The 26190-nt window shown below is 42.5% G+C and overlaps 1 protein-coding gene across 12 annotated transcripts in view; it reads right to left on the bottom strand.

Moving 5' to 3' along the window:
- The window catches only part of AOPEP (aminopeptidase O (putative)), a 423192-nt gene that overhangs the window by 293334 nt on the left and 103668 nt on the right, over positions 1-26190 (bottom strand). For all 12 annotated transcript variants that reach the window (XM_025281992.3, XM_044940256.2, XM_044940257.2 and 9 more), the window contains 2 exons: positions 23603-23756; positions 16075-16320 (listed from right to left, as the gene is read on the bottom strand). In XM_025281992.3, the coding sequence (XP_025137777.3) occupies positions 16075-16320; positions 23603-23756 (400 nt within the window). The remainder of the gene's footprint in view (positions 1-16074; positions 16321-23602; positions 23757-26190) is intronic.

Below are 26190 nucleotides of genomic sequence, written 5' to 3'. Positions count from 1 at the left end.
CACATTTGGTTGTTTCCATAACCCACTACTTTCCACTTCCCTTCCTGGCATTTCATTCTGTGTTTTCTGTATTCAGATCATGCTTGGCCTTCTGCCTAAGTCTGAAGATTAAACCCATTAAAAATCTCTGTCTCCTCAACATCCTCCTATTTAAAAAAGAGATAGCATCCGCCTTCCCCTTCATTTTTTTCTATGTGGTTAAAGAATATTTTCCCTTTTCCTCCTTCGAATTTTCTGACTTGAAACATACACAAAGGCATTATTTCATTAGGCTGGTTGCTGGTCTGAGCTCAGTGCAGCCTCTCACTGGCCTACCTCGAGAGTAAAGGCTGTGCTCTTAGAAGCCCAGCAGCAGGTCTCCACACCAGCTAGTATGGCTCACTCAACGCCAGGGCGCAACCCAAATAAAAAGCACCAAGGGCTCAATTTATATAAATAATATCCAGTTCTCTAACCTAGAAAAATAAATGGCACTTCTTAATGCTATTTAGAAATATAAAATATGTGGGTTCATTTTCTCAAAAAAAAAAAAAGTTCCTAAATATGTGGATTCATTTTCTTAAAAAAAATTTCCTGAAACTTCCAAAGTTACTGAGAATAGGATGAGCACAACTTTACAGTCATTAAAATTAACGAAATCTGAGGAACAAGACCATTACAAAACTACTGAAAAGGGGATCATCAATGCTTACACTTGGTTTATTAGATGAGGTTGTTGTTGTTTATTGCTAAGCCGTATCCCACTCTTTTGCGACCCCATGGCCTGTAGCCCACCAGGCTCCTCTGTCCATGGGGTTTCCTGGACAAGAATACTGGAGTGGGTTGCCATTTCCTTCTCCATTATTAGATGAGGACTTGGGCCTAAATAAGCAAGAGCTTCACAATGATACATTAGGTTTATTAATCTTATTTCCATCCCTGCTTTAGTGAGCCACACAAAAGCGCTGATATTCCATTCTGTGAAATCTCACAAAAATGTCACGTTTTAACCTACAGTTATAGGTTAAATGTTGTCACTTGTGCTTAAACCCCACAGCAGCAAATCAGAACCTACCTAGCACAACTGCAGTTTCAGCCTCTTCCGGGGGAGAATTTTCAACCAAACTCTGGAGTTTCCTAATCAACATTAGTGAGTTCATCTGCGTGACAGAGATGCCTTTCCTCCAAAGGAAGGTGACTTCGCCTGAAACAACCCTTTCTCTTATTTTTGATTTCCCTGTTCACCCACTTTCTGCCTTTAACAACCTTCCATTTTGTACAGCTTCCCAGAGTACCTTTCTGCTTCCTGTCCGATTCATGAATCACTGAATAAAGCCAATTAGATCTTCAATTATTTTTTTGAATTTTGTTTTTTAACAAGACATGGGGGCTTATACAAAAAGCTAATGCCAGTATATACATAAATAAGTTCATTTGTATCATTTTTTAGATTCCATTTATCATATAAGTGATAACTAGGCTTCCCAGGTGGCTTAGTGGTAAAGAATCCATACGCCAAGCAAGAGACACAGGTTTGATCCCTGGGTCTGGAAGATCCCCTGGAGAAGGAAGTGGCTACTCACTCCAGTATTCTTGCCTGGAGAATTCCATGAGCAGAGGAGACTGGTGGGTTACAGTCAGGTGGCAAAAGAGTTGGATACAATTTAGTGACTAAATAACAACAATTAATTGGAGGGATGGGCAGATGGGAAGAGAGGAGGGGAACAAAAATAGAAAGCAATTTTACTAGGGAAATTTATTATTCAAAGGCTTTCTTGGGTTGATTCTTTTGGAGAAGTGTTGTGAGCCATTCTCATTCTGGTCTACAGGATTATCTCAATGAACCAGGCAGTACTGTTTACAGAATGCTGTGTGTGCTTCTGGGACAGGGACCTTGGAAGGGCTGTAGGGCGGGGCTGATATTCAAAGGAGAGCAGTGCAGGTCACCCCCCACCTGCTGCTACTTGCCCCTCCATCCTGGCCTTACTTCTGACTCTGGGCCTCTGGTTCCATTCAGAAGCAGCAGATATGGCAACACAGCATTCTTTTGGAAGTTTCTATCACATGGTCCTTTCAAGCACAGGTCAGATAATGCCTCTGATACTGAGAACAGACCAGAGAAACTGCTTTAGGAGTGGACGGTACTCGATCTATGATCCAAATGTGATGGGAAAAGAGGTCAAGGACCTCTTTTCATTAGGTCCTTTCATTGGTTCCCAGCTGGCACTAGTGGTAAAGAACCCACCTGCTAAGGCAGGAGATATAAGAAACTTGGGTTCAGTCCTTATGTTCAGTCTTTGACTGTCAAGGTCAAAACACTGGTTGAGTCCAACCAGTGGACCCAAAGCCCCAGAGGAGCTTAGACAGTTGAGTCCAGGTGGGATCCCAAACCTCCAGAAGATCAGGATTTCTTTCAGTTTATTATTAGATATGGAAATGGATCTAAGAAACGCATTTGACCTAAACCAGAATGACCAGGTGTTTTATTCTGCTGCCTTTTTCAATTTCCTTTTGAGGGGAAGGAAAGTTAATACATAAACTACTAAAGTTCAAGCTACGTCCTTGAAGGAAGACCTAACAAGGAGCTACTCTAAAATTCTCCTTCGGTGAAATGAGTAATTCCACTTGTAGTACAGTCTGAGTAATCTGGACTCAGGAACTCTTTGAAACAAACTTTTCATGTTTTCATACTACCATGGCAACTTATCACACCTATTTTTTCTTCTCCCTGCAGCTATTATTTCAGAGAATCTTGGACATTCTGAGTTGGTAGGGACTTTAAAGCTTGTGCTTCACACTAATAAGCAATAAATCTTAGATGTATTTTGACCTAGAAAACTACCAAGTTTCTCCAAGCCGACTGAAACAAGGGCCGAGGGCATTTGACACATGATCTTATCTAATGTGCCCAAGAGTCCTGGAGGTGAGCAGAGATTTCACAAACGAATTGCTGGGCTGGGTTTCACAGCAGTCAACAGCACAGTTGCACTGACACCTGGTCTTCTGATTGCAAAGTCAGAGCTCTCTTTCCATCATCTCAAACGGTGTCCCGAGGGTTGGAAGGACAAACGTGGACTCTGAAGAAGCAAGCAGTAACAGTAGCACAGCAGTAGATGCACTCAGTCATCTAGGACTTGCCTTGGCTTAGCTCACAACCCCTGCGTGGGCCAGCAGTTTTTTGTCACTCAGCTCAAGCATACAACCCATCATTAGGCTCCACTTGCCCTACGCCTCAGAGAGACACAGAAGTCCAGGTCCTGATCCTGGCTGTCAGCACCTGCTGGGACTCATCACCCCACAAGATAAACTACTCAGCTGAGCAGAAAGTGGGAGAATCATGGGAGGGGCTGGGCAGACAGGCCTCATCAGTAACAGGGCTCCCAGGTCTTAGACAGGCTGGGCGGAGCTGCCACAAAAGTAAGCTGTGGGGAACCTGTGACAGCTGGGCCACGGAAGGGGACTGAGAGCTTGTCTTGGAGGATCAAATGAGAGAATGTGTATATATATATATATATGTTAATAGATGTTGTATGTATATATATATACCTAAAAGTGTGTGTGCGTGCTAAGTGGCTTCAGTCACAGTTCTTTGTGACCCTATGGACTGTAGCCCACCAGGCTCCTCTGTCCATGGGATTCTCCAGGCAAGAATTCTGGAGTGGGTTGCCATGCCCTCCTCCAGTGGATCTTCCCCACACGAGGACTGAACCCAAGTTTCTTATATCACCTGCCTTAGCAGGTGGGTTCTTTACCACTAGTGCTACCTGGGAAGCCCATACCTATATATATAGCCTCTCATTTGATCCTCACAAACACACATATATGGAGACACTCTACAACTTATAGAGTCAGGTGAATCATTAAAAGAATGAAGGCTTGAGGGGACAGGATCCAGAGCTGCTCAAAGCCACTGACTCCTTCTAATCCTAAGGTCTAATGAGGCTTTTGTTTGTAGAGGCAAAAAAGAAGTAGCCCTTGTAAATTAATCTGAGTTCTGGGTTGTAAGTGTCAGAAACACAGCTCAACAACCTTAGGCCAAAAAATGATCACAGACCCGGGGAAGGGCAGGGCACACAAGTGAACACCAGTTATCTCTTATATTTCTGCTTCTCTTACTTTCTGTGAGACCCAGTTCCCCTGGTGATTGGAAGCTTAGTCCAATTGCCCTCACATCAGATGGTTCTCACCCTACTCTACTCTTCATTCCAACCAGGAAATCCCAGGGAATGACTTGTGCCAAAAGTTAAATAACAAGATCCCAACACAGAGGGACCCCTAGGGCAGGGACTGTGAGGGGTACAGGGTGTGCACCCCTGGAGGGAGACAGTGTGAGGTACTGCCTCAGCCTAGGAGCGTTCCTGAGGTCTGAGGAGGATGGGTGACTAGCACTGATCTTCCTCTCAGATCTCGAGTCTCATCTCAGGGGGCTGTCTAGAGGACCAGCAGAGGCACCTCTGGGAGCTCACCGAACGGCAGAACACATGGCTGGTGTAGGCAGCATTGGAAAGGTAAATATCTAGATGTGGGCCTATTTCCTTTCAGACACTGGAGGAAGTATTACAGGATAGTAAGATGTACATTTGTTCTTGAGGACAAACACCCTCCCTCTCATCTCTACCTTTAGAGATATAGTACTGGTTACCTTCAACAATGCTGGGCCTTAGACATGGAAGCCAAGGAAGAGGGATTCCCTGCATAAAGAGCCAGCATCTGTATCCTCAAATTGCCTGAAACTATCCAAGCACTGGTAGGCATGAGGCTGAATCCAACTGGATTCCTTCAGCTGTCCATTCACTCTCCTCATCCCAACTTCCAGACACCATTATGTAGGGTCTCAGAAGGCCCAGGAAAAACTCAAAGTTTAAAAAAGATAAAATTCAAATAGATGCCGCAGAGATGACCCTTGACCACACAGAAAAGGTCAGAATTGTTCCCAAAGAGGTCTGTCTCCCCAGATACCACTTGATTTGAGAAAGTACTTTGCCTGCCCCCACCCCAACCCTGGGGATCTGGTTACCAGAGCAGGCACAGGGGCACAGGGTCTGGAGACTGGCAGGTTTTCTGGGTCCCATTTCCTGTGGTGGCCTGGGGACCGGGGCCTGAGCCCCCCTACCAGGCAATGTGCCTTGCTGAGCTCTGGGGTCCATAATCTCCTGATTGCTTGCAGCTCTGCAAAGAGATATCAAAGCCAAGAAGAAATGGTTTGAAGCCAAGCAGAGAGGTTGAAAGAACAGGGAAGACAGACTGGGGGTGGAGGGAATCTGGAGGGGTTTGGGGGGAGAGCCTGGGGTGGGGAGGGTTAGGCCAAGGAAGAAGAGAAATCAGAATTAAATGAAAACAGCATTTGTAGCTGGGCCCCTCTCAGTAAAGTCCTGCCATGCATGCATTAACCTTCCACCGATGAAAACAAAATCCAGGGACCTGGTGCCTGCCTGCTGGGGCACATAAAGCTGAGGGGATATAATATCTTCCAGGTGGGTGTGCCCAGAAGCACACAAAGGTGCTTGACAGGTCGTTTAAAGCTGACTGTCAAGGTCAAAACAACACCACCTGCAGGTTAAACTGAAATGTCTTCATCCATCCCCCACCTCTGGGTTCTCTGTTGTTGTTTGTTTTAAACCAAAGCACAGTTGGAGCAGCAGACAAGCCTGACAACTGTTCAAACATATGTATGTGCAACTTATTAGCTTGCAAATGGAGATATCTGGAGGCTAAAAACAAGGCTGGGTGGGTGGGAGGGGACAAGTTAGCTGCTAACTTTGAGGGGCCTGAGCGGTGAATTGCCAGGCTGAAGGCAGCAGGCCTTCTTCTACGGAGCACACTCTTGATGCAATGTTTGGAAATGCTGTTTTGCATTGGTGGTGCACAGAGCAGAGGCGGCTATTATGAAAGGAAGGGGCCCCTGCCCTTGAGATCTGTTTATTTTGCAATTAACTAGAGGTAAGAGAGGCCCCTTCTGAACCTCCTGCTTGCAGGCCTAACATTTAAACGCCTACTGCTGCCCAGGTGCCCAAGTACAAGAAAATTGCAGGCTATGATCTAACTCGCCCTTACATCAGAAAGAAAATATACATGTATGTAAATTACTGAATGAAATTGAGTCACCCCCACTCCTGTTCAAAATAAAACTCAAACCTAATCAAATCAAAGAATGTTAAGGCTCTAAGCCCCTCTGCAGCCAATTCTAAATCAGCCCCTTACTTTTCCAAAGAGAACCAGGCTAGGAAGGCCCAGTCACCTGCTGAGGATTCCGGCCTGTCGCTGGGCCCAACTCCTGGGGAACACACCTTCCTTATGAGTAACGAAGAAGCAGGGGGCATCACCAAGGAATGTCCCCACCATCCTCTCGCTTCAGTATAACATGCTCACCTGAGAGACGGCAGCAGGGTGGAGAGTCTGTGAAAGATTCCCAAGAGATACTTACCTGTCCAGAGTTCCCCCAAAATAACACCTGCAGCCGAATCACCAGGGCAGACATGTTAACATTCCAGATACCAAGATAGCACCCCAAACCCACTGACTCAGAGTTTCCGTGGTGGGGCCCAGGCAGCTGCAGAGATCCCAGGGCACTAGCCAACCCCGTGGTGTGCAGGAAGAAATGTCAGAACTTCCTTTCATCAATGTTTTTTCCTCATCCTCTTAAACTTCTATTTTTGTATGTATTTTATAGCTGTTGTCCTGTCACTAAGTCATGTTTTATAGTATATCCTATATATATATATATATTTATAGTATACCTAATATAGTGTGTGTGTGTGTGAAGTTGCTCAGTTGTGTCTGACTCTTTGCGACCCCATGGACTGCAGCCTACCAGGTTCCTCCATCCATGGGATTTTCCAGGCAGGAATACTGGAGTGGGTTGCCATTTCCTTCTCCAACCTAATATAGTAACACTGTACTAAATGTATATGACTTATAAATAAATATAAATATATGGAAGGGGTGATTGTTCAAAAATCAATGCATAATCAGAAAGGTGTGGGACCCCCAGCATTAAGTGGTGAGCCCATCTTCTTCACTGCCCTAAAGCAAGGCCTCAGCTGCCACTGACCACATGAAGGCTGGACTCCACAGCCAGTCATGTCATGGGCTCCAAGATATTTCTTCCCCAGGAATCACTTTCTAAAGTGTGTTTTGAGAAGGTGGTTTCCCTGAGACCGGGAACAGCTCGATGAAATGTGCACAGTACAGGGAGGTCCCTGAGCAAGGTCTTAGAGGAATATTGCATATTCTGGCCTGGTCTTTGAGAAGCATATACATGCCAGGATATTAAATCAGGATAATAAAGATATTAAAGGCTTTCTTAGAAGCCCTCCAGTAAAGACTCCCTTTTTACTTTGTTTAATCCACTCATTTCCTAAACTAATTAACCCACAGTTCCTTTTCCCACATTATTAACATTCCACAAAACTAGTCTTCTTGGAACCTAGGTAGAAAATCTTGATTTAGGCTAAAGATTTCATATTTCCTGGAGCCAGAGAATTGTCCTCATTCATCACACCTGTCCATTGACATGAGTCTGCTGAATGAATCCTTGGCTTTGCCCATCCATCCCTTTCCAACTGCCAGCTTTCAGTAAGATGTTCAGAAATCACATATGGCTGATAAAAGCCAGAAACTGCAGCTGACTCATTCTGAGAGTAGATGCTTGGGCTCTCAGAAGAGACTAACTTGAAAACTGTGCTGTGCCACGCTTAGTCGACTGCTTAGTGGTGTCCAACTCTTTGCGACCCCATGGACTATAGCCCTCCAGGCTCCTCTGTCCATGGGGATTCTCCAGGCAACAATACTGGAACAGTTTGCCATGCCCTCCTCCAGGGGATCTTCTCAACCCAGCAATGGAACCCTTGTCTCCCACACTGCAGACCAATTCTTTACCATCTGAGCCACCAGGGAAGCCCAAGAATACTAGAGTGGGTAGCCTATCCCTTCTCAAGGGGATCTTCCTGACCCAGGAATTGAACCGGGGGTCTCCTGCATTGCAGGTGGATTCTTTACCAGCTGAGCTACCAGGGAAGCCCAACTTGAACACAAGGGTCTGCCAACCACAGTCCCCATATCTCAGCAGGCTGGCCTCTAAGAAACAAAGGCCTGGTAGTGGGTGTCCAGGCTCACAAGAGCACCCCCAGCTCCTTGGCCAACCTAAGTTTTGGCCGGGGAGCCCAAGTATCACTCACACTATCTTGAAATGGAATTCCAAGGTTTCCATTTGATGGTAAAGAGGGGAAGTGGTCATTTTCAGCACACTGACTGGGAACATGAAGGGCAGATTTGGTATTCCATCTTTCTGGAACAATGTCTAGACTTTCTGAGGAGTCACCTCTATAAATAGCACAGTTAGTTAACCAAGAAATAAAGCATTTCTACTTCAAGCTACTTCGAGCTCCACTCTGAGGTTAAATCAGGGTGGATTTTTGCAATGTACTCACAAATCCCACGAAGTAATCAGTTTTTGTTTTTTTTTTTAAGTAATACATTTTTAAAGGTGAGCTTCCTCACATCTTTGGCCTTTTAAAGTTACTGCTTCTTTTGAAGAAAAAGTAGCTGGGATATTCTTCCAATTACATTTTAGTGGGGAGTAAAGTGACAAGGAAATCTCTCACCCGCTTTATGCAAACAGGCCTACAGGGCTTGGACATGGTGGGTTCCAGCTGCACAATGGCTGTAGAATGACATAGGCAATGTTCCCTTGAGCAGGACTATTCATATATTGTGCTTTGCTTGAGAACTATTTCCCGAGTTGGTGCTTTCCTCCAAAGGAGTCTAGCCTTAAGAGAAATACATACACCGCTCCATGCCAAAGCACAGGCACAACACAGTCCAGAGGCTGGGAGCATGTGCTCGCCCCGTGGAGTGGCTTCAGGAGTGAGAATGCACACGACTGGGAATAGTCCAACTCAGACAACTTTGCACATTCAACCTCATGCTTCTTTTTCACCCATGGAGTGTATATTCTATTCAGTAATGATGCTTCTGTAGAGAAATAACCAAGGGGAGGAAAAAAAAAGTATGAGCCGTTTCTTTGCAATGGAAAAATGGAAAAGCCGGGCTTGACTGGCCATTTCAGGCTCAAGGGCTGGAAGAGATTAGGGGCCTATGACATCAATAGAGAGAGAAGATTACAAATGTAGGTAGAGGGGTGATTGCTTCAGGAAGGCCTTTCAAAGGCCTGACAACTTCTCTTGAAGGATGACCCCAGTGGTGCTCTCAGAGGTAAGACTGTCAGTCTATGCGTGTGGAGGACAGTTCAAAGAAAACAAAACACTTAAGCATAATCTTTCAGAGGGTGAGGAATCGTGGCATAATGATGATAAAATGCTACTTCTAGATCTGACAAGCAGCACAGCTGTTTGATGGCAAGAAGAAGATTCTGGCTAAGCCAAAAGCTGTGAGCTCGCTCTGCCTGTTGTTTCTCTCTAGAGAGAATCTGCCCCCAACACACACACGTGATCCAGGAATTTGCCTGGTACCCAGATTCTAAGGCTGCCTCAAAACAAGCCCATAGTGAATGCTGATTTTCAAGTAGACTCCAAGACACTATGATTCTATAGGGGGACCTTGAAGCAAATATATATATTTATAAATATAAATAATATATATAAGTATAAATATAAATTTTATATATATATATATAGAGAGAGAGAGAGAGAGAGAGTGTTACGGATGAGTCTTGCCTCAGTCTGAACCCCAGGCTCTGAGAGCCATCCCAGGGTAAGGCCCTGTTACCTCTGTCTCTGATTTTCCAGCTCTAAGTGACTAGGGGACATCATATATGGTCCTGTACCTGCGCTGTAAAGAATGGAGCATATGCACACCTTCTCCCTCCTGCCTCTTTCACTACAAACTGATTATGTCAAAACTAACCAAATAATCACAGTCAAGGGCTTCCAGAGTCCCAGAAGAACACTGCCTTATGAATACCCATTTCTATTTCAAGAAAGAAAAATGAAAGAAACAGAACGCATTAGAAGGGGAAAGCCCTTCTCTGTAAGGTAGGAGTAAAATAAAGTCAAACAATTTTCTCAAGAAGAAAAATAGAATCTCATCCCACCTCCCAGGGGACATGTGGATACACGTGTATGACTGATTCATGTTGTACAGCAGAAACCAACACAATGCTATTAAGCAATTATCCTCTACTTAAAAATAAATTAATTAAAAATAGAAAAAAGGAAGAAGAAAAGCAGAAATAGAAAACAAAGTGGAGAAATAAAGCAACAAAGGGAAAGCATTTGAGGGGGACTGAGCCCCCTTGAGTAGACCCATGGACCTTGCTACCCACGATACACCCTGTTCATTGCTCCAGTGAACGGCAGGGGTGCCAGTAAACGAAGGATTAAAATTTTATAGGAAGAAAGGAAGGTATGAGCTGCTTTTTATCATTCACACCCACTTGTTTGTAAAAGCAGAAGAGTTATACAGGAAAATGGGGGAAAGACATGCTCCTTCAAAATATTTTTTAAAACAATCCATGCAGAAAGAAGTTTAAGAATTTATTAAAGTCTGGGAAACAAATGGTGACAATAACAAAGAATTAAAACCCACACATAGACCCCCAAATCCACAGCACATCAGAGAGAGCAGAAGAGCTGGAAACCTTGGTGAGCCGAAAGGTGCACTAATTTAGGGCTTGAAATCCGGTTCCCCAAGGAAAGAATCACTATGGTTGCATCCTGCCTTGAAATCAAGGGTCATAAGTCCCTGAAACTTATCGGAGGGTTGTTTAAAAGTATGGCAGTTTTTAGTTCAGGGGATTCAAAAATTCAACTGGAAGCTAACAAAGAACAAGTAAAGAAAAAGTCCCCAAACTGTGAAACCTTGCTACTTAAGATAGTGACAAAAATTTATGACTGCTTCCTTCCCCAATAGAAAGGAGCACAATTAGAAGGCTGAAAACAACAGGCCCTTTGTACCAGCATGTTATGGTTTGCTTCTTCTATTACACATTGGCTGGGAGATAAGAATAAACAGGACAACACCCTGTCTAACCCCAGGAGGAGGGGGTGGAGGGAGAGCCGGTTACATTCATTCTTGGGCATGTATGTGCACACCGTTTATTCGCAAATTGAGGTACTTAAGAAAATTGGGTATGCAACAGTCAGGAACTAGCATAAGCGTTCAGAAGCCTTTTATTGCACAATCAAATCTTTTAAGAACAAGCCACGTGTAATAGGGAGCTTTATCATTTTTCTCTGCTCTTAAGTGCACTGAAGATATTTCAGTAATTGATAATTATTTCTCTGTGCTCTTTACTTATCAGTCCTATTTTTGTCCAGTCTTTGAAAACCTTAAAAATTAGGCTGAGAAAACATATAAGTAGTGCCTCCCTCCCTGTGATCTGTTTCGTCAAAAAAGAGCTTGCAAGGAATCAGCAAGCAGCCGCTGGGGCGCATTGAGTGCTCTGATGCCTTCTCTGTGGGGAACTCTGCTCAAGAACAGCAGGTACTAAAGCAAGTCAGGTTCCAAGCAGTTGGTCATGAGCCGCCAGAGCACCACTGGTCCCCAGAAAAGATGTGCCCTCCCTGGCAACTCTTTCCCCATATACAGGACTGCCTGGAACCATCGATCTCTGCTCAAGCTCTGCCCTTTCTTAGCGGCTCTTCCTCACTCTCCTCACATGGGTTACAGGTGGCTCAGGTGACTGAAGCCCTGCCGGACTCTGGCATTTCCTGGTGCCCAAAGTATGTCTAAGGGAAGCCATGCTGGCCACACTGGCCTTCTTTCTGCTCCTCCAGCCCATTACAACGGTTCCCAGCTTGGGGCCTTCGGACTTGAACATTCCTCAGTCTGAGTTGCTTTTCCACCAGATTATCACACAGCTGGCTCCTTACCATTCTTCAGTTTCATTCTTTAAAGAAGCTTTTCCCTCCTCACCCTAACAATGCTTCTGGTCCCCAGTTATTCTATCACTTACTTGGCTTTATTTTCTTCATAATACACAACTTAAAAAAAAATGTGTTTTCATTTATTTGTATTGTCTTCAATTTCTTTCAACTTAAAAAAAAATCTTTTTAATGTATTTGTTTTTTAATTGAAGGATAATCACTTTACAGAATTGTGTTTGTTTCTGCCAAACATCAACATGAATCAGCCATAGGTATACATATGTCCCCTTCCTCTTGCACAGTACACATCTTAATTATTTGTTTTTATGCATACTATTTTCTCCCCTGACTAGAATGTAACTCCCATGATGATGGAGATCTCAGCAACCTTTTTCATGCCGGTAGACTCAGCATCTTAAATCCTACCTGGCACACAGTATATGCTTCATAGAACCTTAAGAATGAATAAATGAATAAACAAGCAAATAAACTCATGAACAAGACTATCTGGTACAGAATCAGTGGGGAAAAGGTCAAAGCAGAATTTTTTACCTATCATCAATCACTCTGCTTCCATTTTTTTTTTTTTCCCCCAGTATTTCAAGAGAGACCAGGGGTGAATGGTCTACATGTGAGTGGTGGAGTGGGGAAGTACAGCCTCTAGGGGATGGCTTTTTCATTTGATGCTCTAAACATAAAACCACTCTGAAATGATAAGCAGAAGATCCTTCAAAATCAAACAGAGGAGGGGAAAAAAAAGAACGTATTTGGATGTCAGCAAGGTAGTTCTGCCAACCTAATTACAACCTGGGACATGTAATTGTGAACTGCTGAAAGACAAATGGTGAAGCTAAGCGTTTATTATAAACATACACAGAGGTAAGACAGAGGTGTTAATTTTGAGGCAACTGTCATAAATCTGATTCCAGGATATTATTCCATTAACATTATTATTATTATAACAAAGAGTGTAAGCAGGATGACGAGTTCCTTTCATGTATTTCTCAATACCTAGGAAATTAGGCTTACTAGTCAATACCCAGCTGAGACATTTGAGAAAACACAAGGCACAATGAAAATGGCAGAATGCTAATTATGCCAACAAGAAGAGAGTTGTTCTATACATTACAGACTCGTTTAAAATGCATTCTTATCTTCATTTAGACACCACAGTACTCAACCCAAGAAAGGTACACTCCAGGGCTCCTTATATAGCAGATTCCGCCTTCATAGGAAAGCAAAGGTAAAATGAAACAAAAACAGCAAGCCCACACTTCCTAAACGAGAAAAGAATGGGAATATGACTGTCAATAGTGTCTTAAAGGCAAATAGTCATTTTTCTCAAAACCGGAATAACATGAAAATATCTCTCCTCTGGAACAGTGATTCAGAAAAGGGGGAGGAGTTAATATGTTACAGGTCCTGTTATATTAAACAGTAATAAAAATCATGAAGTGCAATACTGATAAATGTTCTACTTTTACTGCTATGTTTGAAAAGCACTCCAAATTCTGAAATGTTGTGTATTATTTACTTCCTTATAAATTTATTTGTCATTATCATACATTTAAATTATACAAATGTGTTTTTTTAATCCATACTGAAATACCAAAATCAGGCTCAAAAACAGACCCAGAGAGGAAAATTTTATTCATACAAATTATGATATGTAAAATATAAAATACAGTGAAATCATTATGGATATCATCCAAAAGTTTTAAACACTTTTTAAAATGGTTATTAATAATTTATTCATGTTAGTTCATGTGGGACTGTTTAAAGTCATCTAGCAAAAAAGAATACGAAATTAGTATAAAATGTTATTCATTAAGATTAAGACCGAGTCACTAAAGAAGTCCAGAGGTATGGAATTTATGATCTTGCATACATGTTTATAAAATGCGGACTCAGGAAAGAACAATTTAATTTACCAAGAAATCCTTTGATCTCCAGTGCATTACAACTAATAGAACAATGGCAAATTTCAGTGGAGATGTCTTTTTGAATGGCTCCTACTAGACTTGAGATTTCTCTACTCCTATTTAGGGTACAGAATTGACCTGCAAGACTGTCATTTTTGTTCCAGTTTGTTTTACACAGCCCCAAGCAAGGCCTTGGCCATAAATAAGGCAATGGGGCCCCAGGAGCCAGCTGAGTCATAAACCCTACTCGGCCACATGTGGCTCAAGGTGTTGGGATCCCGAGAGAGTCAAGCCAAGCAAGTGGAATCAATTTAGGTCAGAGTTAGGAAAAACAGTGTCTCCCCACCCCCAACTGGCAGTGTAAGACACCACAATCCCCCCCTCCACTGTTCAAATACAGGGAGTGGTAACTAAGCCCAGGAAAACATCTAGACCAGGGCAGACTATTTCCACAGTCTAAAAAGAAGGAAAAAAATGATATTTGACAACCAACCACAAATTTTTAAATGTACGGTTCTCCTGTTTTTGAGCATAAAAGCAGTCTTGTTCCTACTCAGTTATTATCACCATCACAGCTTTTGACATTTGTACCCAGTACCATTTGGCCATAGGATACTTAGGCTTATTACTTTAAAGAAACAGATTTAAGCATGTTTAAATCAATTTAATACTGCAAAAAGCAGCAAACACACAGCCTACCTGCCTGGGCAGGCAAACTTAAAAAGAAAAGCTTTATAGATTGGCCTACAGGTCAACAAATTCTGGTTTTGGCAGACTGATGTCAGGAAGGAGTTGTAGAAAATAAGTTTCTCTGTATGAAAACTACTTGGCCTCTGGTTCCCTCAGGTCAGAACTTGGAACTGTTAGCAAACATGCCCTGAAAAACTGCAACTCTCATAAAGTGCTAAAAACTTCCAAATAAATGCAGTCCCTCAAAACTGTGTACAAATAAGAAACATTTAATGAACAACCCTTCCTTTGCCAATAATTCCACTCAAATTAAGTCCAGCAGACTCTTCAAAGGGACCAAGGAAGCCCCCTTGTTAAGACAAATTCTATATATAGACAGCTGAGACAATTACATGAGGCACATAACCAAATACATATAATTATCCTAGTTTTTACATTCCCATTATCTTCATGAATATAGGATAAAAAACAGTCTAAATGACCTTCTCAGACCTCCTCAAGGATTAAGACTAGCCAGCTAGCTTTTTAAAAGTATACGTGTGTAGTACAGATCAAAGGCAAATGTTCTGGTCAGTTCTTTTCTACTCATGGGTTTTACTAAGAATGTGTGCAGCTTTCAGGGAAAACACCACAAATGACAGCTGTTCAAAAGCATGGAAATTAATTGGCAGCAGGAATTTCCTTGACTAATAGGGAAAAACTTAAAGTCACATGTTTTGATGAGCTTATTTTTCCCATCCTTAGTCAAGCATATTCACTTGTTAATGATTAAGATTTTCAAACAGAAATATAACCAAGAAAAGCCTGAGTACATAACCAAGTAAAATGCTGAGGGAAACACAGCTCCCTATTACTGAATGAACAACAGCATTAATGAATGGATTTTAGGCATAAATTACACACAGGGAAAGGTCCAGCATGCAGGTCTTGATTTTCCATATGAACTAAATTGGGATGACAATAAGAATAATACAGTATGTTTATTATATTAAAAAATAGTAGCAAGACAAGTGACCCCCCTGAACCTCCCCTAGTAAGCCATCTGCTCCGAGCTGTTTTTCTAGCAGTGGTGATAGATTTACACTGATCCATCCACAGTCTCTCTGACACAGGGGCTCTCAAGTCGTTGCCCTTGTGACCAGTGGTGAGAATGGATGAGACAGCTGGACAGGATTATGCGGCAGCCTGTGCCCTAGGACCAAGTTGTGTTGACTCTGCCCAGAGCTGTGACCTTGGGCTCATTAGCATTATGCTCTTGCTGCCTAAGCTAACTAGCCACTAATTAGCCACGATCCGGCATACGCCACTCTGGGAGCACAATGTGTTCTCAATCACAGCAACAATGTGAGCTGTTATTTTCAAGGCAACTGAATTGAGCCCATGACATGCAAAGGCTCATGCATGGTGGGGTGTGAGATGGCCCTTCCAATCTATCAAATGACTGCTCTGACAGCTGAGAGAAAGCAAGAAATACTCAAAGAATTTCCAGGAATCTCCCTGGTGGTCCAGTGGTTAAGACTCTGTGCTTCCACTGCAGGGGGTGTGGGTTCAATCCCTGGTCTGAGAACTAAGATCCCGCATGCCACACGTGCCAAAATTTAGAAGAAAAAAAAAAACTCCAAAGCATGTTCTCCAGCCACCACAACAGAATAACATACCTGGCCATCCCTAGACTTGAAAAGTTGGCAGGGACAATGAGTATATCCAGCCTGGAGAATGGGTGTGTTCCCAGGACAGAGTGTGCTGCAGAGAGGCAAGGAGGGATTAGCGGCAGAAGGGTCTCCTGGCAGGCACCCTTCAGGCACGCTGGAGCAAAGACCCGATGAGGAATGATCTTCTGGGTGCTGGCAGAAGACTTCTGGAAGCGGCAGGGGTATTCCATGTGACCACAAACGCCAATATACCTGGGAGCAACACGAAATAAATAGATGCATTTTATGGTAAATTAGGTTTATTCCTCTTTCCATGGAGACGAGGTACTTACACAGACATAGACAACTTCCAGGAGACAGTGGTTCTAATGGACTCATAAGCAAAATAGTTCATTTGAGTTCTTGTCTTGTTTATTTCTATAGAGTGGTGAAAAAATTACAGGTCAAAACACTTATCAAAGTGCTGAATTGATTATCTTCAATCTAAGCTAAGTGGAAGTAGTAAAATCTTGTTTTAGAATAAACAGGGAGAATCTCTAAGATTCAAAACAACAAAACAATCCCCCAGCAAAATAAAAAGCAATTCCTATCCTTAGACATGTGCTTTTCAAATGTCACTATGGGAAAAATCTTCTCCAGTTCAGAATAATTTGCAATTTAGAAAGGAAGGAATAGTGCAACCAAGTTAAAGATCCCACTCTGAAATGTCCTAGAATAAAAGATGTAGACTTGGTGATGTATCCTGTGAAACAAATCACAATGCCATTTCGAGATTTTCAAAAGAATATAATCCATTTTACTGAAAAGTAACCTACAATAACTGTTCTTTATGAAGGCCCTCAAAAGTTTTGCTGTTAAGGAATACAGGAGCACTTTGATACAACACTTTCCCCAATCCACTTTCAATACAAATTTAACTGAATCAACCTTTTAAGGAAACAGGTCAGAGCCCGGCCCACACCATCTGACCACTGCGGCAAAGGTGGAGCCGGAAAAGAATTCCTAGAACCTGACTCAGAGGCCTCAAGAGAACGTATCTACCCAAAGAAACCAACATCAAAGGAAACTATTTTTTCACCTGCTAACACAGCCTTTATTCAAACAGAATGGGAAGTCCCTCTAATTTGAAACTGCAAATTATAATTCTAACTGTAGGTACTTCTTCACAATGAATATTGAAACACCTTAAAATGTTGGCACATCCCAATATGAGTAGACTACACCAATAACTCCTTTCCACGTGCTTAAAGTGCCGTTCAGCCATCGAGGCTAGCACTGCCCAAGAAGATCCACACGGCCATGGAGACAAGCCTCACCCTCCGCCAGCCTGGGACACAGAACACAGCTTCCTGCACCAATGACATTTCACCACAGGTTAGGGTAAGAGAAGTGGGTGGAGACGCATAAAAACTTCTGAGAGGATAAAGTGACAGGAAGAACTTCATTATTACTGAACATTAGTCAAAGTCTCTGGGTTAATAACCTTGCTTTACAGACAGAGTGAGTAGAAATGCCTTCTGGTAAACATCTAACTGAAAAGGCTGCAACTGTCCACCTAATAACAACTACTGTGTCGGTATATCAATTCAATCAAAAGTTAGAGAATAGTCTGGAGTAGCCAAAGGTACACCCCCAAAAGCTACTTTGTTAAAAAGAAAAAAGGAGTGAGTTAAATTTTCTCTGGACAGGAATGACACTAGCCAAGGTAATGAAAGTCATTCCAGTTGTGTGAATTACCACTGTTTTTCATAATCAAAGCCTGAGAGAATGTGCAGGACTTTAAGGCAATCTAGCTATAATCAAACTAAGTGAGACCATAAGACTCCCAATAAAAATGGAAATGGCATCAGGGAAGCCACACATGTGTTCCTATTGAGGGGCGGGGGCGGATCAGGAAACCTAGGCTTCAGAGGCTGGTCTCAGGCTGGCTAACTGACCTGAGTCAGGCAACTCAGTATCTGGGGCCTCTTTTTCCTAATCTCTAACACTCTCACACAAGTGGCTGCTGGGGGAGGGGAGGAGTTGATTGGAAGGGGATGTGAGGGAACTCAGGGGGTTGATAGAAGTTCTCTGTCTGGTTTAGGGCACATACAATCATCAAAAGCTCATCAGGCCAAAAACTTAGAATCCGTGCACTTTGTTGTATGTTAATTATGCTTTAATTAAAAACAGAGAATCTAAAACAGTTTCTAAGATTTCTTCTGGCACTGCGATTCCATGACAACCCACCACAGGAGCCCCTTTCATGCATCAGCCCTGTTCCTGAAATGGTGAAGTAATATTGTACTTTTATAAGGTCATGAATAGTCTCCCACAGAAGCAATATTAACCCAAAGATGCCATATCTTCCTTTCACACTAACCATCAGTTATTAATCTCTGTGTATGTGCCTGCTGCAATACATTCTCAATATCACCAACAAATCAAGCATTTGTAAATACCAGTTCATTGTGTCCAGACTTGTATCAAAGTAAATATTTTAATAGTACATATTATTAATAATGCCTGATAGTTAATTAATAAATAATCTGTAAGAATAATAAGCAATAATAAGTCCACAACTGCTATTGAACATTGAGTAGTGCCAAGCACGGTTCTGAACACTTTATATGCATCATCCTAACTAATGCACACGACATTCTGCAGGGTAAGAGCTATTCTTTTCATCACACTGGGTCATAAGCTCCTCTCTGCTGACCCTTCTGCTCCACATACTTCATGATTCTTCTTGAGTAAAGAGGATCCTGGATTTTTCTCAAAGCTGAGCTCAGCTGGTCTGTGGTTCTCTGGCTTCCTACTCTTCCTTGTATTGATAGTATTAGTGCCCATTAATGTTGCCAGGAGTGGGAAGAACTGGTGAAATATATGTTAGACTGGTAAATGATGGGAAGCTGATCACTGGTTCCCTCTCACACAACTGCTAGGCTAAAATTATTTTATAAGAGGTCTTTCCAAAGAGTAAGAATGACCATGTTTTACTCATAATCACAAAGGTGAAAACTGTCAAGAAGCTCTTCTTCAGCCCAATCTCTTGTTTCAAGAAGGTGCTGTACTAAAACCACTTGACACAAATGTTTTCCTACCACAGGTTCAAAGGGATTGCTAGAAAAGTCTCCCTTGGAAAGCGTACCCTTTACTGCTCACAAACCCCTTCCTCAGTTCAACCTGACAACTTAGTAAATATTTCCAGTATCTTTGCTCTATTCAAGGCACCTCAAAGGATGCTGCTATGTACACACGTATGAATAAATTTCCAACCCTATCTTTGAGGAGCTTACAGTTTTCTTGGGAGAAAAAAAAGTTTTAATTCTGAAAGTTACAGTGACACAGGTTACACAATTTATTAACATATTTTAGCAAGCAGCTTAGATGCTTGCTTACCATAAAAATCACAAGTGTTCAAAATGCCACCACCAGCCCCCAGCGAATTGTCGACAGTGATGTTAATATAAACTGCGATGTAGGAGTGTCTGGAAGCTGGATGCATTTTCTCAGGGCATTTAGTGCACTGCAGAGAAAACTGAAATGTGTACAGTAAGAGACAAAAAGCTGAAATATGTGGAGAGAGCAAGGGCTGGAGAAACCAAACCAAGCCAGGAAGATATGAAAAGGTTTGCTCATAGTGAAGGATGTAATGGAAATTGGCATTTTTCCTATGATTTATATATATTTATAATGTACAGATTATAAATATATTATATATTATACATATTATGTGGGTGTGTGTGTGAGTTGCTCTGTCGTGTCTGACTCTTTTGCGACCCCATGGACTGTAGCCCGCCAGGCTCCTCTGTCCATGGAACTTTTCAGGCAAGGATACTGGAGGGGTTGCCATTTCCTTCTCCATGGGATCTTCCTGACCCAGGGATCGAACCCAGATCTCCTGCATTCCAGGCAGATTCTTTACCGTCTGAGCTACTAGGGAAACCCTATATCTATATATATCTATATCTATCTATCTATCTATATATATATATATATGTAATTCCTTCTTTTCCAGACTCTTAGAGAGATAGAAACAGGGTTTATCCTCCAAGGTCCACAAGGGAATTTTCATCACCTTTGCAGCTCTAAAGAAGACCTCTTCCTGCACCAAGTCATCCCTTCTCTAGGATGAACAACCTCAATGCCTTTTCTTCTTCGTGTTGCCTGCCTTCCTTGCATTTAATCATTTTTGTTAAGTCCTCTGGACTTTATCCAAGTTTCCATGTTGTGCTTTAAACTGAATGGCCCCCAAGTGAAGACAATATTTTAACAAAGGCCTTGAGAGGTTAAACATAACACAAAAATTCCCCTGTGGCTGGAGAAGGTTATACTGCAGCCAAATAAAATTGATAAACTTTCAGAAATTTACCTAAGTGCCTTTTAACTAATGCATTTGCTCACCTAGAATGGGCTAGAGCATGCGTGGAGCTGGAGCTGGAAGAGGGAACATTCCTCACATAATTTAGGCCACATGAACAGTGATCAAAAGTTCAGTGACCAATACTTTGGCTAAGTCTCTGAGACACAGATGAAACTTCAGGCAAATGCAAGCCTGTGGTGTATAAAGCCCCTGTAAAAGTTACATTTACATGAGTTGAACTGGTGGTCTTGGGAAGGTTTGCAATAGAAAGGGTAGGGTGGTGGAGGGGGAGGGGATGCTGAGGGAGGCAAGGGGACCAGATGTGAATATAACCAAAAACACCACTGTAGTGGGCACTTTAGAGCACCTTTGCTGGCAAACTTAGCATGGAGCCAAAGATTTAATGGATAAAAACACAAAGCCACCCTTTGATGACTAAAGACAGCACACATGGAGCACGCAGCCAGGGAAGGATTAAGCAAATGTAAGCTATTATTTTATCAGCAGTACAATTCTGATGGACAAGCACAGTGATAAATGGAGGGAAAACTTAGTCATAGCATGTCGGACACAGAGGGAGTGTGGGAGGGACTCCATTTCACAGGCCTGTGTTTCTATACAAGGACGTGCTTCCCCCGAGTGGCAACCCTGACCTCTCTCCACAGCTGATGGGGTTGGCTTGCCACTTTGGGCTTTCTCTTTTTCCATCTGCTTGCCCACAGAGGGGTTACTTTTTGGCTGTTAGGCAATCTGTGTGCATCTGTCTTGTGGAGGCTGGCAGAGGTCCACCTGGGTGGGTAACTGGGTGGGTAAGTAAATTTGTCTAATTTGGAAATGAAGTATTAGAATGTCCACTGAGACTATGCACCTGAGCACTCCCTCAGTCCAGCTTCTGTCAACAATAAAAGCTTTATTTTGCTTTCCTTCTGTCTGTTTCTCAATTGGTTCTAAACTCAGGAGGACAAAAGGGGAATCAAAATTACCCCTTCCCCTAAACCCCAAGAGGAATTTCACATATCATCTCTTTCCAGAATCTCCACTTGATCTGTCCATGTCCTGCTCCCATCACAACTATAGACGCAAGAAGAGTGAAAAGCCATTGCAGTTACCTCCGGGCAGCAGAGAGCAATGACCGCTGCCCACTCTCCTCCTGTGTGTCTCTGGGAATATGGCTAGAAGGACAAAATAACAAAGTTCCATCTTTGCTTTCTCCTCGTATCCTACGGCACACATTTCCTGATGCACACCTCCCCTAAGAGTCAATGAGCCCTGAGGGTGTAGATGAAGAGCACAGTGCTTCTTCACCACAAAGAATCTGAGAACCCTGAACAAAGACTTTCTTCTACAGAGAAGGGAAGTATGGCCTGCCCAAAGAGACATAATCAATAGAAATGGCTCCTTCAGCTTCAAAGGCAATGCTCTCAACTTCAGTAACATGATAGATTCCAATCAATAACAGTGGGAAGGTAGATCAGACTCCAGGTGAGGTGTGGATGTTACATGTAGCCTTTAAAAGTCCCCAGGCAAGGTTCTGAATCACCTCTCTAGCGGGTCAAGCTGAGATGTGAATCCATGTGTTGTAACTCAATAGGGATATGGACATGAAGTTGCTGTCTGAAGCTTCTGTATCTTTATGTGAAAAAAGGAGATAATAAAGCCTATCATTCTAATAGGCTTATCCTCAGGACTAACTGAGATGACATTTAGATCAAGACCCTCTCTGACTGCAACACCCCGTGGCTTCTGTATCATTAAGGATAGGCTAAGATATGCTGCAGTAACAAATAACCCCGGTGTTTCAGTGCTTAATGGAAAAAAAGGTTATTTGTCAGTCATACCAAGTGTGCTGTAAATCCAAGTAATTCTCCAGGGCACCTGTCCTCCTCGCTCAGAAATCTGGGCTTCATAAACCTGCAGAGTGAGGCCTACTCTGCAATCTCAGTAACAGAGGAAGAGAGGACCAGAGGGCAGCACAGGCAATTAAATGTTCCCATGTGAAAGTAAGACATGTCATTTCCATCCACAATGTTCTTCCCTCAAGAGTACATAAATAAAGCCCAATAAACAATCTAGGATCCTCTATAGAGCTCAGGGCAGACAGTCCTGACAGACAAGTTACTGAGCAGGAAGTAGAAATTTCTTCCCTCCCTCCAAAAGGCAAATGCGGGCAATAAGACATGCCTATGTTAATAGAGGCCCCAGTGGCTTTATCTCCGAAGGGTACCGACTACTATTGTCACTGTGGTACGAATGAAAGAAACATAGCAAAATAAAACCCAAACAAGAGGAATTTCACTAAGAGCATATCTTAGTTGGTTTTCAAGGATGAAATGAGCATCTGTATCATTGCTCTTCACTGAAAGGTACTGACTTAGTGACTTTGTGTCTATAGGAAAAAAAGGTTAAACTGAGGTGGGTGTCAAGGTCATCCTGGAACAAAGCATGATGCAACACGTACAATGAGCAAGCACACTTCTGTGCCTCTTACGTGCATTCTCTTTCCTTTTGGATCTGAAAACTAGATATAGCTGAAAGCCCAGGGAGGAGGCTACAAGTGAATATCCAAAGGCCCACACTAATTTTTAAAAGCTTTGATTTTCTCTGATCCATCCTGAAAAAGAAGAAATTGCTACTGAAGTTAACAGAGCCCTGACCCAGCAAGATTCTCATAACCTAATAGCCTTCTGACAGCTTCCTCGTGTCCTGAGCTCCAAGGAGGCTGACTCTCCCCACTGAGGGAGGCCAGCCCCCACAAGCACACGGCTGATATGTTATCAGCAAGGAATCAAAACAGCAAAGTGGCCCACAAAGTAATCCATCAGACAAGCACCTTCTTTCCATTCAGCTGTGCTTTTGAAAAAACAAGTACCGAAAACCAAAGTTAAAAGGTGTAGAAGGAGATAAAGTATTGAATCTGATGATTCTGTTGACTTAATGAAACACATAAAAATACATCACCTGACTATCCAGAGGATCTCATATATATTTCTCTTTCTTTCTGCATAAACAATATGCCCACATTTCTGCCTCTCAACTCTCTTTCGCTCCCAGTAGGGTTTTTCCTGCTTTGATTAATCATATTTTGGTTTAGTTTCTCAGCAGGAATGACTCACATTCCCAGTGCTTGGAATAAATGCATCATGCTGCTCCCTCAAGTGCTTGTTTTTCAGCAAGTTCGCAAGTACAAACCTGAAGTGAGCTTCAGAAGGTGAGAAGGATCTCTCTGTTGCCACATCATTTGATGAGCAGGTCTCCGGCTTCATTTCTGTCCAGGATCCCACTGCAATTGTGAAGGTGGAGGCTGGCATTGGCATGGTGACGTAGTAATGCCAACTTGAGTAGCCTACAAACAGAAAAAGAAAAACATAATGAGGCCAATGCATGGTCCTGGACTTTACTCTGTATTTTTTTCTCTTTAGGCACTTGAAGAGCTTGTGTGCTAAGTTGAGATGAGCTAATTCTTGGAGGTGGGGCATTATTCTAGGTCTCAGCAAAAGAGAGATGATGGATTCAGCATAGCCAAGAAGATTTGGATCTCTTCCATGGATCAGTTTGAAGCCCTTCAAGTGAGGCTATAAATAAAGGGTTGAGGCGGTCACTAATAGCTACAAACACATAAGGACAGAGGTTGTATGCTACTATGGAGTCAAGAACATATCTTATCCATATTGCCAGCACAGTACTTGCCACAAAAAAGAAGATGCTATGTTGAATGAATGAATAAATGACCATTTCTGTGCTGCCAAACTACTTTGTCTAAATTCAATTCAGGTCACTCTAAAATGGATATAGCAAAAAAAAAAAAAAGAAAATGAGACTGGGAAGGAAAGTATATGGGTTTTAGTACCAACCCTGAAACCACTTATTTACGGAAGTTCAGGTCTTCTCTCTCATCCTTTTTATCTGTTAATATATTGGGGTAGTCCCCTTTCCTCATCAAGCAGATGAAAAACAGAGCTTGAGAGGTTCAGGCGAGCCAAGGACTCCCAGCTAGTTTGTAACAGGGCTCGAATTTGTAGCCAGAGCTCCCTACCACAGCCAAAAGTGTACCCCCTCCACTTAATCCAAACCATAGAGAAGGTTCTTACCAAAGGAACAAATGATTGATAACTTATCACATTATGCTTCTTTTCTTGTAACATGAGGAAATGATTTTAATGTTACTGAAATCTCAATGTATCATTCAACCTGACTTAACGTAATATTTTTTTCTGAGCATGTGTTATAAATTAGTGGTGTTATCTTTAGGGAATCTAGTATCACCTCACATTATGGAACACAGTGCTTCACTCTTCATGTTCCCATAGCGGGAGCTACCGCTAGAGTAACACTCCCAGCCTCTCTTTCAGCCCCCTGCTAACTCCTTTTGAGGAGCTAATCTTCTCTTTCTTATTTTAAGTTGCTGAGGGTTAAACACTCATAGAATGGACTGTTGTCATCCAATTTGGTCAATGAGTGGATAAAGTCAATTTCAGAGTTGAAATATTAACAGGCCTACATTGACCAGCAGACTTTTAATGACATTTTTCAAAGTGCTTTACCAGTAAAAATCAGTAATAAAGGTTGGATTTTGCTCTCCATATACTTGGATTTTTTTAATCTCAACTAATCTGATATTACTTTGCCAACAAAGGTCCATCTAGTCAAGGCTATGGTTTTCCAGTGGTCGTGTATGGATGTGAGAGTTGGACTGTGAAGAAAGCTGAGTGCCAAAGAATTGATGCTTTTGAGCTGTGGTGTTGGAGAGGACTCTTGAGAGTCCCTTGGACTGCAAGGAGATCCAACCAGTCCATCCTAAAGGATACCAGTCCTAGGTACTCACTGGAAAGACTGATGCTGAGGCTGAAACTCCAATACTTTGGCCACCTCATGCAAAGAGTTGACTCATTGGAAAAGACCCTAATGCTGGGAAGGATTGGGGGCAGGAGGAGAAGGGGATGACAGAGGATGAGATGGCTGGATGGCATCACCAACTTGATGCACAAGAGTTTGGGTGAACTCCGGGAGTTGGTGATCGACAGGGAGACCTGGCATGCTGTGCTTCATGGGGTCACAAAGAGTCAGACATGACTGAGCGACTGAAGTGAACTGAACTGAATCTGAGCTTTGGAAGATTGGAGGGGTCATTATTTATTACCCTCTGAAACTAACAATTTAGATAGAAAGAAATACATTACAGAACTTCTCTGATAAAAATCAAAATTTTAAATAGGAAACAAAAACTTAAACTTAGGACAAAATGAACATATCTCAAGTTTGAATAAACAAGACATGCTATCAAGTCTGGAAGTCAATAGAGGAGATACCTGAAGAAGGAATACAGAAGGGCATGCTGTTGGAAACCCTTTACCGAGGCAGCCATTCTCTCAAACTTGCTTGTAAGTTTGATACTGGTTCTGCAAAAAGAGTGGCCACTCTTGAGATCACTTTCTCCACAGCTGACTAAGAAGCTGAACGCAGGCTCCTCTTTAAAGAGAACCAAATCCAGTGATGCTGGAGACAATCTGATGCTATGCATAGCTTCTCCTGGGCTTGAAGAAAAACTACAGCTGTAAAAAAGAATGGCTGCTGTGATCCCAGGCCAGTAAGAAGAATGTAAAGACAATCTCAGCCAATTGTCATTGACATGACAATCCCATGTCAGTCTTGATAAAAGCCTGACATGGATCCTACATGACATGCTGTACTGAGTCTACCTCCCTAATTTTTCTGCTTTCCCATAACTGCCTCATTCTCTGCAACCTGACGCCTCCCCGACAGTTGCTCCAATGAAGAAC

This window comes from Bubalus bubalis, chromosome 3 (assembly GCF_019923935.1).
Source record: "Bubalus bubalis isolate 160015118507 breed Murrah chromosome 3, NDDB_SH_1, whole genome shotgun sequence".
Taxonomy (NCBI): Eukaryota; Metazoa; Chordata; class Mammalia; order Artiodactyla; family Bovidae; genus Bubalus; species Bubalus bubalis.
The sequence above is the reverse complement of the archived record's forward strand: the minus strand, read 5'-3'. Positions and strand labels throughout refer to the sequence as shown.